Source organism: Felis catus, chromosome D4, assembly GCF_018350175.1.
Source record: "Felis catus isolate Fca126 chromosome D4, F.catus_Fca126_mat1.0, whole genome shotgun sequence".
Taxonomy (NCBI): domain Eukaryota; kingdom Metazoa; phylum Chordata; class Mammalia; order Carnivora; family Felidae; genus Felis; species Felis catus.
This window is the reverse complement of record NC_058380.1, coordinates 80,259,651-80,272,931: the sequence shown is the minus strand read 5'-3', so window position 1 is coordinate 80,272,931 and position 13,281 is coordinate 80,259,651. Positions and strand designations below refer to the sequence as shown.

The following is a 13,281-nucleotide window of genomic DNA, read 5'->3' as shown; positions in this document are numbered from 1 at the left end:
CCCTCTCTCCCTGCCCTTCTCCCACTCGCACTTCATCTCTCTCTCAAAAATAAATAAATATAAAAAAAATTTTTTTTAATTAAAAAAAAATGGGTGACGTTGAGCAGGGCAAGATTTTTGTTCAGAAGTGTGCCCAGCACCATGACGCGGAAAAGGGAGGCAAGCACAAGACTGGGCCAAATCTCCATGGTTTATTTGGGTGGAAGGCAGGTCAAACCCCTGGATTTTCTTACATGGATGCCAACCAGAACAAAGGCACCTCCTGGGGAGAGGAGACACTGACGGAGTATTTGGAGAATCCCGAGAAGTACATCCCTGAAACAAAAATGATCTTTGCTGGCATCAAGAAGGCAAGGGAAAGAGCAGACTAGATAGCTTATCTCAAAAAAGCTACTAAGGAGTAACAGTTAGCCTTTGCCTTACTGATTACAGAACAAAAATGTCTCATGACTTGTTTAAATTGATCTCATACACAGAATTCAGATCATGAATGCCTGACAGAATATTTCTTTTGGACAGTCCTTATTTAAATAATATTGGCTTGTGCTTACACGCATATAATCAGCTTTTTGAACTTTGACAGTAATTCTGGTTCAGCAAGCGCTATTGTTGTTTTCCCCTTCGAAAAATATGATTGGAATTGATTAGTAACGTTCAGCTTTTGACAGAGATGGTAAATGCCATCTCTAAACTTACAGGAGATTGGTTTTATATTTAGATTTATATGACTGGTTATATTAATATATTTAAATACTGAGGAAATCCCTTCACTGTCTCAGAACAGCAAGACTCGGATGTATTTCAAGTTATGTTTGTTAGCCTGTTAAAGGCAAGATAGCTGGCAATGTCCACTTAACCTTTTTGGTCTTAACTATGCCAATTTAATTAAAATCTCCTGCATTTCACAGGCAATGCTGTAGGGGGGGAAAATTAATTAATTAATTAAATAAAATCTCCTGCATTTAAAATGTTGCCTTTTGCTTAATGAAAGATATTTTAGTGTGGTTTATGGTAATATTAAATAAAGAATATTTAACATTTCTCAAAAAAAAAAAAAAAAGGAAGTTAGGACACATATAAAAGGAAGACAATGTAGAGACACATAGAGAAAAGGCCATACCAAGACAGAGAATTGGAGTGATGCACCTATCTACAAAACAAAACAAACAAACAAAAATAACCTTCTGAAAGTGACCAGAAGTTAGGAAAGAGACATGAAAAACAGTTCTTTCCCTGCACCTTTAGAGGGAGCGTGACCCAGTCAACAAGGTGGATTTCAGAGTTCTGGCTTCCAGAATGTGAGACAATATGTTTCTCTTGTTTTAAGCCACTGAGTTTGTGGTACTTTGTTCTGGCAGACCATGGAAACTAATACCGACCCTCAAGGAAACATGGACTATTTCGAATGATGTATAGCAGATTGCTAGCTGTTCACCAAAATGCTTCTCCCCTCTTTTGCCTCCAAGTAGTCTTGTGGCCAGGCATAAGCCTGTCCCACTAGATCATCTCTGCCAGCTTCCCTTGTGGTCAGGGTGGCCACGTATCTGACTTCTCCCCGGCGGAAAGATAAGTGAGAGTGACGCTGGCCACTCCTGGGTCTGAGTTCTAAGATATCCAGCAAGACTCCTCCACTCTTGTCTCCTTTATTGCCAATTAGAACCCAGATGCGAGGGCTTCATCTGTGCAGAAGAAAACCCTGTGATGCCACGAAGATTGTGCAGCAAAGGAGGAGAGGTCGCTGTTGCCCTGGATCACTCACCTCAAGGGAAAGCAGGCCACTCTAGTTTGTCTTTTTTTTTTTTAAGGCATTTTGTCATTTTTTTAAACTTATTTTGAGACAGAGATAGAGAGAAAGCAGGGGAAGGGCAGAGACAGAAGGAGACAGACTCCCAAGCAGGTTCCAAGCTGTCAGGGAAGAGAGTGATGTGGGGTTTGAACCCATGAACCGTGAGATCATGACCTGAGCCGAAAGCAAGAGTCAGATGCTTAACCGACTGAGCCACCCAGGTGCCCCTAGATTGTCTTTTATTAAAAACTTAGCTCTACCTCTAACAGATCCATGGTCATTGAGCTGAGATGCAAGGCACTGGGATCCTGACCATATTCCCATATGGGAACTAGGAGGAGCTCATGGAACAGTGATCACCAAAATAATCTCTTTTGGTCTCTTGGGACTTTTTTTTTTTTTTTTTTTTTTTACCGTGTGAGTTCACTTCTATAAAATATCCAGATTTGTTTTTTTTCTCTTGGGACTTTTTACAAAGCTGAAGTCAAATTCTCAGCAACCTAAAAGGGAGAGGAAAGATAATACAACCAGTAAGGTGACTGCTTCTGAGGGCATTAGGTATCTTCAACTGAGACAATGGGAGGCTCAAGTCTTGAGATGCATGCTACGGGGCACAGACTGAAATTTCAGGGCTTTTCTGTGGCCGAGTGAAGAGCTTTCACTGAAGCCATGGGCTTGAGATGGCTGGACGCCAAATTCTGATTCGAGAAGTTGTTGGATTCGAGAAGTCGTTCAGTGTTGGCTGACCACATGACTTTGCCAGGTTTCTTTTATGAAAAGATGCAGGTGTCTGGAGGTCTCAGAGGACCCGGACAATCTGAACCCGCTAACAGTCTTCTGTCTGCAGTGTTTCCTATGCACGTCCCTCTCCCAAAGAAGGAAGCTAACACTTTCCCTCGTATGTCTGCCTGTTGCTCTGCCGGTAACTAACTCCATCTGGAGCAAGTAAATTGTCCTCACAGAAATACTTTACGTTTATTTTTTATTTGGACTTTCTTTTCCTGTGTTGTTGTTTTTTTTTTTGTTTTTGTTTTTGTTTTTGTTTTTGTTTGCCTCTGCCAGCACCACAGCCCATGGGCTTACAGAAAGCTTTTCACTCTGTCATGGTATGACACACAGCATAGCCTCTTGCTAAGGAATTCACTTCACAGCAAAAGTGGCAATGGCCTAATGCCCGCAGGATTCACTGTGTGCCTAATGGGCTCTGCCCATGATCCAGGAACAGCTGGCCTTATACAGCACTAGGATGGCTCCCAGGATCCACTGGGATCCACTGCTTGCTGTCCTGTGGAAGTGATCCATGCTTTGAGCCAGTATCCCATATGTGAGACTATTTCCCTGTATCTCTCTCTTTTCAGGACACAGAGGTGGGCAGGTACTGTTCATAGTCTCCCAGTAGCCTTTCCTATCTAATGTAGTAGAATTGATATCTGGGTGCACGGCCACCCAGAGTGATGACATCGGCCAGCCTTTTTGATCACTTTGCCTCCCCACTTTCTAGCTCTCAGTTGAATTGGCCAGAAGTCTGACACTCACTGAAGTTACTGGGTTTGGATTTTAGGGTTGTTTCTCCTCATCCTCATCCTCATCCTCATCCTCTTTCTTCTTCAAAACAATGTCCTAAATAACGACATAAAAAGCTTGTGCACAGTGAAGGAAACAATCAACAAAACTAAAAGACAACCTACTGAATGGGAGAAGATATTTACAAGTGACATATCCAAGGGGTGCCTGGGTGGCTCAGTCAGTTAAGCATCCGACTCTTGGTTTTGGCTCAGGTCATGATCTTGCAATTTGTTAGTTAGAGCCTTGCACAGGGCTCTGCACTGGCAGCTCGGAACCTGCTTGGGATTCTCTCTCCCTCCCTCGCTCTCTGTCCCTCCCCTGCTTGCATTCTTTCTCTGCCTCCAAATAAGTGAATGCACTTTTAAAAAAATGGCATATTCAATAAAGGATTAGTATCCAAAATATATAAAGAACTTATATAACTCAACACAAAAAACCAAATACAGTAAAACTTGGATTGCAAGTAACTTGTTCTGTGAGTGTTCTGCAAGACAAGCAAACATTTCTAATAAATTTTAACTTGATAAATGAGCAATGTCATTCAATACAAGTAGTATGTGATGTCAAAGGTCACATGATCACAGCTAAGCCAATATTTTTTCTTCTATCTATCTACCTACCTACCTATATCTTGCTGCAGGATTGTGTGTGATTGTCTCCCATAGTTGGATGCTCAGTCTCAGACTGTGCTGTTTAGCAGAAATCATTGATTTTTCAGAACATTGGAAGGTGCCCACAATTGGTACTAGTGTATTTTTTGCCACTTCAAAGCACCTCTGGACAGTCCTTTGCTTTTCCGTAGAAGAGAAAGCTTAGGAATGCTTTGCTTCATCCTAGGTCAGGCTGCCTTTACATATAGACCCCTTTCTCTGCTGCCTTATTACCAGTTACATTAAATACAGTCTATGACAAGAGTTCATTAATACTGTACTGCAGTCAACATCCATGTGAGTGTATATAATGGCCCCCATGCAGAAAAAGGTTGAAAAGAAAGGTAGTAAGAAGACGGAGATGACTATGGTGGAAGGTAAGAAGGAAGTCATCGAGAAGTATGAACAGGTATGCAAGTGCAAGATTTTAAAAGAAGTCTATGTTGACCATTTGCATAGTATTAAAGAAGAAAGAAGAAAGAAGGGGGCTAGATGCAGCAAAAGGAGTCATGAGAATATCAAAGCAATGGCCATGGGTTCTGGAAGATGTAAAAAAGTTGCCTGTGTTTTGAATAAATGAGAAGCAACTAGCAGGTAATACTGCGACCGAGAACTTTATCTGAGAGAAGGCAAAGGCCTTGTGCACTGATGTAAGTAAACTGCCAGGTACATCAACAGAAAAAGAAGAAGACTTCAAGGCAAGCAGAGGATGGTTTGATAACTTTAAGAGAAGAGGGGGCATCCATAGGGTTTGTGGCACAGAGAGGCTGTGAGCTGGGATGCTAAGGCAGCTGAGGCATTCACTTCTGAGTTCCAGAAGCTTATGGTTTCCGAGTGTTACCTGCCGGAGCAAGTTTTTAAACACGATGATACGGGGCTTTTTTGGAAAGAGATGCCAAAGAGGACCTACATTACAGAAGAAGAGAATGCAATGCCCGGTCACAAGCCCATGAAACGCTCCCGTTTGCGCTAATGCAAGCGGGGGTTTCAAAGTCAAGCCCCTGCTCATGTATCATTCTGAGAAACCAGGAGCCTTCGGGAAATGCAAGGTGCAGAAGAGCCAGTTAAATGTTCTGTGGAAGCCCCACAGCAAGGCTTGGGTCACTCGTATCTTATTTGTTGAAAGGATCAACAAGGTTTTCGGTCCCGTAGTGAAGAAATACACTTTAGAAGAGAATCTGCCACACAAAGCCTGGCTGGTTATGGATAATGCTCTTGTTCAGCCTCCAGGCTTTGAGGACTACTTACTGGAGGAATTTGAATTCATTAAGATCAAGTTCCTTCCTCCAACACTGCTCCAATCCTCCAGCCCATGGATCAGCAGGTCACTTCGAATTTTAAAAAGCTTTACACAAAAGCACTATTTCAGCGATGCTTCAAGGTGACCAAAGGAACAAACCTAACTCTCTGAGAGTCTTGGAAAAATCATTTCCACATCGTGAATTGCCTCAAGATCATGGATAAAGCCTGCTATAGGGTCACCAAGAGAACCCTCAATTCTGCTTGGAGAAAGCTGTGGCCTGACTGTGTTCTTGGACATGGCTTAGAGGGCTTGCTCATGAATAGGAGCTGCTAGTTGTCAATGAAACTGTGTCCTTGGGGAAGACCATGGGACTGGAGGTGAATACGGATGATATTGAAGAGCTGGTGGAGGAACATGGGCAGGAGTTGACCACCGACATACTGATGGGTCTGCATCTCGAGCAACATCAAGAGGTTATGGAGGAGATCTTGTCTGCAGAGAAGGAGAAGAAAATGGCGGGGGAATCCCTCACTTCAAATGAGATTAGAAAGAAGTGTAAAATGTGGGAAAGAGTGCAAAATTTTGTAGGAAAGCACCACCCGAATAAGGCTATAGCAGTGCAAGCAATGAATCTGTTTAATGACAATGCAATGTCACATTTCCACAAGATCCTCAAAAAGAGACAAAAGCAAGTGTCAATGGATAGGTGTCTTGTTAAAGTTGCACAAAAAGAAAGATTCCACTGAGCCAATAGAGAGCAGTGATTCCATTGGTGACAGTGAAAGTCGTCCTACACAATAACCCTCCTCTCTCTTGTCTCCCTCACACCAGCCACGAAGGTTTTCAAAGGGAAGGGCAGGTCCATTTGTTTCTTTTTCTTTATATTTTGTGTGTTCTTTATTATTTTGTATTATGTTACAGCATTGTAACCATTTTTATGTTAATATTTTGGGGTTGTGGAACAAATCATCAGAGTTTCCATGATTTCTTATGGGGAGATTTGCTTTGATATACAATTGCTTTGAGTTACAAGCATGCTTCTGGACCAAATTATGCTTGCAAACCAAGGTTTTATTGTAATGCAATTAAAAAACGGTCAGAAGACATGAACAGACATTTCTCCAAAGAAAACATACAGATGGCCAAGAGACACATAAAAAGATGCTTAACATCACTTGCCATGAAGAAAATGCAAATCAAAAACTACAATGAGATATCACCTCATGCTTATCAAAATGGCTAACACAAAAAACACAAGAAACAGCAAGTGTTGGCAAGGATGTAAAGAAAAATAAACCCTTGTGCACTGTTGGTAGGAACGCAAACTGGTGTCACCACTCTGGCAGACAGTATGGTGGTTCCTCAAAAAATCAAAAATAGAACTACTAATGATCCAGTAATTCCACTACTGGGTATTTACCCAAAGAATACAAAAACACTAATTCAAAAGGATAAATGCACCCTTATGTTTATTGCAGCATTATTTACAATAGTCAAATTATGGAAGCAGTTCAGGTGTCCATCGAGAGATGAATGGATAAAGAAGATGTGATATATATATATATGGAATATTACTCAGCCATAGAAAAGAATGAATCTTGCCATTTGCAACAACATGGATGGATCCAGAGGATATAATGCCAAGCAAAATGAGTCAGTCAGAGAAAGACAAATACCACGATTTCACTCATAGTGGAATTTAAGAAACAAAACAAACCAAAAAAAAAAAAAAAGAGGAAAAATACAAATCTAGAAACAGGCTCTTAACTGTATGGAAGAAACTGATAATTATCAGAGAGGAGGTGGGTGGAGGGATGGGTGAAACAGGCGATAGGGATTAAAGAGTACACTGAGTCATGTATGGAACTGTTGAATCCCTATACGGTACATCTGAAACTAACATAACACTGTATGTTAACTATATTGGAATTAAAATTTAAAAATTAATACAATTTTTAAAAATAATAAAAAGAAAATTAAAAAAAGCAAACAAAAAAGAAATGGTATCCTAGATAAACTACAGTTTCAAAGAGCTTTTCTTATCGGTGTTCTCAGTTGAGGTATTTGCTTCTGGACTGCCTTGAATCTCTGCTACCTTCAGCCAGTTATTGTTTGAAGTGTAAGGGCCCCTGGTAGATAACATCAACCTAAGACCCTCACAAATTATCTTGAAGATAGACAAGAAGAAAAAAAAATACCCGAAGTCTCCTGCTCTCCTCCCAATGATGTTTTCCATGGAAGGAATGTAATTATACTGCTGATTATACTCTATCACCTTTAGAGCGTGCTGCAGCTTTACGGAACACTGTCATATCCAGCTCTTACTTGCTCTTCTGAACACTGTGATGTAAAGGAAAGAGGGCATGTCTGAGAGAGCAGGACGGAATCCCTGCTCAGTGGCTCTGAACCTGCCAATCGATCATGTGTTAAAGGAGGGGTACAGTGATGTTTACCTTTTGCTTTTAATGTTAAGATTCTGATTATTCTGCATATAGTAAGTGCTCATGAAATCTGGTGAGTGACGCTGTGAAGTTTGCAGGGGAGGGACCATGAGCCCTGATTTACAAGTGAGGAAAATGAAATTCATTTATGAGGACAAGAGTTGTCTAAGGTCACAGAGAGGGAGTAAGATCTTCAAAATCTAAATCCAAATCCATTGCTTTTTCTATCACCTTAACCCAGAATAACAGAATTTGGAATAACAGAATTTTCTCAGATTTTAATAATAACAGTCTTGTTGGTAAAGTAGCTTTCATTTATTGAACACTTAACATGTATCAGACACTAGACTAAGCAGTTTCTATGAATGAACCCATTTTACAGATGGAAGAGCCTGGGATTCAACGTGGTGAAGTAGCTTGCCCAAAGACAAATACAAGGGCAGAACCTGCCTGGGTTTTAAAGGAAAACTTGGTTCTTTTGGAATCCAAAACCTATGCTCTTTCCCCCCAAATTATAACTTCCTCAATCAAAAAAATATTCTGGGAATCTGTTGCTAATTGTCTAAGTTCAAAGTTATAATCCAAATGTTTCATCTTATTAGGCAAGCTCTGAGTGCAGTCAGCTAAAGATTCAGCTGGTTTGGGGATCTACATGTCTTGATAAGGTCCTTCTGCACTACAGGAAAGGCTGGCCTATCAGCTTAATACTTTCCTAGAAATTTGGAATTTAAAGTCCTGAGCTTGATTAGGATCTCACAAATACCGTGAGGCAGCAAGCCATTTTACTTCTCTGGGCCTCCTTTCTCTGCTATTTAGAATAAGGGTAAAAGTAAACCTAGAATATCTTGTTGTGCCAGAGAGCAAAGAAGTGCTCAAAGCTACTGGAGACGCATTAAAGCACACAAAACCTGGCTTAAAGCATCTCCCGCTGGTCAAATCTGGGACAAGTTGAACATCAAAATGAACAATGGTGATAAAGGATCGCTATACATTAAATTAAGAAATAATCCAGTGTTCACTTCAGCATCACATCTACTAAAATTGGATGATACAGGGAAGATTAGATGGCCCTTCACAAGGATAACATGCAAATTCAGAAAGCATTCCATAAAAAAAAAAAAAGGTAATCCATGAGTGCATAACTACACTCTAATCAAAAAAAAAAAAAAAAGAAAGAAAGAAAAAAGAAGAATGGAGAGAGAGCTCTGCTACAGAGAAGATTGTCAGCTAATAAATGTAAAAGAAATTAGAAAATCATTTTGCAATCACCATAGTAATAATCGATTCAGGTAAGATCATTCATGGATGTGAAAAACATTGGTGAAAAATTGTTGGGGAACAAAATACTCATACAGTCTTAAAGTATCTCCCCAGAAATCACTTATTAATTACAAAGAGAAAATGTACCTTTACAGTGAAGACATCTGGTGGACACCACCCTAACCAAGTTGTATAAGAAAAACTCAGCTCAGTCCGGTGTGTCCCCTTTATGACTCACACACAACACTTCACTTCTGACACTTCAAATGTGTGGTTGATTTCAGGTTCACACCAGAAATTCTCTGTAACACCTGTTGGGTATCCTATGATTTAACTCAACTCTAACACTATCTATCTGGAGATAGATCAGATCCCAGATTAAGGGCCCACTCCCACAAGACTGCTCCCACCCTACTTTGATGCCAATCATAAGCAGTAGGTCCCCAGGTTACCCACAACTTCTGTCCAATTTGGCAACAAATTAAAAGCTCCCATAACCCCATCCTCAGTGTCAATTAATTTGCTAGAGCTTCTCACAGAACTCAAGGAAACACTTGTGTTAACCAGTTTATGACAAGCTACGATGAAGGATATGGAACAGCCAAATGGACATCCATAGGGTGAGCTCTGGGAGGGGTCCTGAGCACAGGAACTCCTGTCGCCATGGAGTTGGGATATGTCATCCTCCATGTGTGGATGTGTTGGAAAACCTGGAGGCACTCTGAACCCCATACTCTGGGGACTTCTGTAGAGGCTTCATCACCTAGGCATGATTGATCATTAACTCCGTTTCCGACCCTTCTCTCTTCTCAAGAGGGAGTGAGAGGCAGGGCTGAAAGCTCAAAACATCTAATCATGGCTTTGTCTTTCAGGTGACCAGCCCTCATCCAAGAGCCATCCAGGAGCCCACCATTAGAGCAAAAGACACTCCTATCACCCTAGGAAAATCACAAGAGTTTCAGGAGCTCAGTGTCAGGACCTGGGGTGAAAGACCAAACACTAGAACAAAACATGATCCTAGTGCTCCAATAACTTAGGAAATTACAAGGGGAGGCAAACCATAACAGACTCTTAAATACAGAGAACCAATGGAGGGTTGCTGGAAAGGTGTTGGGTGGGGGGATGGGCTAAATGGGCAAGGGGCATTAACGAGGGCACTTGTTGGGATGAGCACTGGGTGTTATATGTAAGTGATGAATCGCTAAATTCTACTCCCGAAACCATCACCATACTATATGTTAACTAACTTGGATTTAAACACATTTTTTTAGAAAAAGGACATTACAAGGGGTTCAGGAGCCCTGTTCCGGGAACCAAGGGCAGAGACCAATATCTATTTTCTACGATCTCACACAAGTGATCAAGTTCAGCATCACTACCAACGGCACACATGACAACATGTGCCTTCTGATGCAATGCCCTAGGAAAACATGGCATCATCTAAATAGCATTTTTGCCCAAAGATGTATAACTTGATCAAATAATGAGGCGATACTAGACGAGCCTAAATTGTGGGACATTTTCTAAAACAACTGTCCTAGACTCTTCAGAAATGGCAAACACATGAAAGACCACCTGCCCCCCTGCCAGAAGTGGGGAGAATTGTTCCAGGTTAATGGAGACTAAAGAGACATCCCAATTAAATGCTTTCTATACTTCTAGATGAAAACTGAAAAGCTATAAAGGATGTAATCAGGCCGACTGGAGAAATTCAAACATGGACTATTTTTAGGTATTATCAATCTTGTATTTGTTGAGTGTGACAGTGACATCATAATGGTGGAGAGAAGTGTTTTTGTTCGTAGGAGACACATGCTGAAGATTTCAGGAGTGAAGAGTTTTCACATCAGTAGCTTTTAAATGGTTCAGGGGAAAAGTGAGTGTGTGTGTGTGTGTGTGTGTGTGTGTGTGTGTGTGTACATGCACACAGGGATAAAGCAGCTATGGGAAAATTGGTGAACCTACACGAAGTGGGGGTTTACTGTACAGTTCTCCCAACTTCTCTGTTTATCTGAATTTCTTAAAATATAAAGCTGAGGGGAAAATGGAGACAAAATAGTGACAGTCCCTAAAAAGCTATTTGATGAGATAACATTAATAATGGGCCTGGCACACAGTAGATGTTCAATAAAACACAGCTAGTATTGGGGGGTAATAGTTACTTAAGAACAAACAACCAAATCTTTGCAAAGCATCGCTTATTATCCATTCAACAAACATACACTCAGCAGCACCTCATATGTTTAAAGTCTGTGCTAGGAGCTGCAGACAGAGGGAGGAAAAAGACACATTCTTTTCTGATGGGGAGCTTATAAGACAATGGAGGAAGACAGAAGAGCAGGTGACTACAACATTTGTCCAGAGAGGACAAGTGAGGCTCGGTGAAGGAGTGACTGATCGCTTCAGGTTAAGAGCAAGTAGTTGGCTCCAGTGGTCTGCTTCCTGGATGCAATGGTACAGTAGCCAACAGGTTGCACCTGAGTTTCTAGGGGCACCAACCATCGCCCAGATGGACCAGCTTACCTAAGTATTGAGTTCCTGGTCATAGAATGTCCAGACCAATACAGGGATGAACTTCTGTCTGGAATGTGAGAATTAAAATTCTCCAGCTGGGAATGCCCTGCCCAAACTCCAGTCACATTGGCCTTCCTTTGGTTTCTCCAGGTAACCCGGGTCCATCTTGCTCAGGGCGTTTTAGGGCTCTCCTCACTCTAACTGATGCTGCTTCCCCTGTGCCTCAGATCCCTTCCTCAGAGGCCTTTCCTCAGCTTTCTCAAGGCTCCTGCTGCATTCTGGGTTTCCTTTCCTCATAGCTCTGCTTCAGTTGTAAATAATTCATTTTTGCAAAAGTATCTGTTCTGTGTCCAACATCATTAGACTATAAACTCCAAGAGACCAAGAACTGCCTCTCTCACATTCACACTGGTCTCCCTAGCACCTGCACGGTGCCCAGCATGCGTAGTATGAAATAGACATTGTTGAATGAATGAGGAGTCTGGGAAATCCTTGTGGGTTCTCAGAGAAGAGAATGGAAAGGGAACACACATTTTTTAAACTGTCTAATAAATGCCAGGCTCTGTGCCAGGCAGTCCACATCCATCATCTTATTGATTCCTCAAAGATACTGTGAGATGTGGGTATCACCACCCCCATTTTACAAATGAGGAGATGAGGATTTGGATGCTACATATCTTGCCAAAGGACTGGCAAATGCCAGCAAAGCCAGGATTCAAACCTAGCGTGGTTATTTTCAAAGACACCCCCATAGTCCCCTTCATACCTGCACCCTTGTGGAGGAAGCCAAGATGGCGAAACAGCATGGAAGTTTTCTGTGTGTCTCACATCCATGAAATACAGCCAGACCAACACTAACCCATCCTGCACACCTAGAAAATTGATCTGAGGATTAATACAACAACCTGCACAACCTGAACCACAGAACTCAGCAGGTACATGGCGTGGAGAGGTGATCTTGAGGAGAGAGAAGCGTGGAGGGCAGGGTAGTGCTTTTGCATGTGGAGAGAGGACAGAGATGGTGGGGAGAACACAGGAAAAGCACCCCTCCCCAAAAGCAGCTGGAGAGAAAGTGGAAAATTGGAAACAGCCGCAGGGACTGAACTTAAAAGGGAGAAAGGAGAAAGGAGAAAGGAGAAAGGAGAGGGTTTAAATTCCATGAAGACTGTAAACAGGGGGAGTGCAGAGTCTGCAACTCCACAGCTCGATACCTGGCAGTGCTCTGGTGGCAAGGGCGAATCCCCAGAAGCAGAGTGGGGTCCGGGAGGTTCTTGGGCCACACGGGGAGAAGCAGCTCCACTGCTGGAAGGACATTTGGTAGAGACTGTTGAGGCCACCTGGGCCCAGCAGACCCCAGAGAAAGGCCACATTCTCTGGTGCTGGAAAAAGGTCGTTAAGAGTGAAGCCTGGTGCCAGATGTGTGTTGTGATTTTCCATAATCCCTGAAATCCTGCTGTTACACTATCTAGCGAACTTTTTCTGGGGTGGGCTGGTACCCAGCCGCAGTCTCTGGGCTTTGACAGCAGCATGGTCCCACAAACGTTCCTGGGTGCAGCCGGCACCCAGCCATTGCTCAGTGAGACCCTCCCCTAGAGGGGCGAATGGGTCAAAGCCGCAATCCCTTAGAAGTAAGGGGCCGCGGAAAACAGCTACATCTGAGACAAAACTCAGGAGAGAGGTACTACCTGGGGCTTGGTCACGGACAGTGTAAAAAGCTGGGAGTGGACGAAAACTGAAGACAAAGGACAGATGTGCAATTGCTGATTGGGGAGAACAGAGTTCCGATACTAGAGACTGAGTAGCTGGGTGATGCCATTTTCA

At 42.3% G+C, this 13,281-nt stretch overlaps 1 protein-coding gene and 1 non-coding gene across 2 annotated transcripts; both read left to right on the top strand.

Annotated features, from left to right (window-relative positions):
* Positions 1–89: 89 nt before the first annotated feature.
* On the top strand, positions 90–371 carry LOC101088122 (cytochrome c-like). The gene has a single exon (XM_011288466.3). The coding sequence runs from the start codon at positions 90–92 to the stop codon at positions 369–371; it is 282 nt and encodes a 93-aa protein (XP_011286768.1).
* An 8,326-nt stretch (positions 372–8,697) lies between these two features.
* Positions 8,698–8,801, top strand: LOC123381808. Its single transcript, XR_006589255.1, has one exon. It is a non-coding gene; the product is annotated as a U6 spliceosomal RNA (small nuclear RNA).
* The last annotated feature ends 4,480 nt before the right edge of the window (positions 8,802–13,281 follow it).

Coding starts and splice junctions, on each gene's coding strand:
- LOC101088122 (XM_011288466.3), top strand. CDS start 90: ATGGGTGACGTTGAGCAGGGCAAGATTTTTGTTCAGAAGTGTGCCCAG.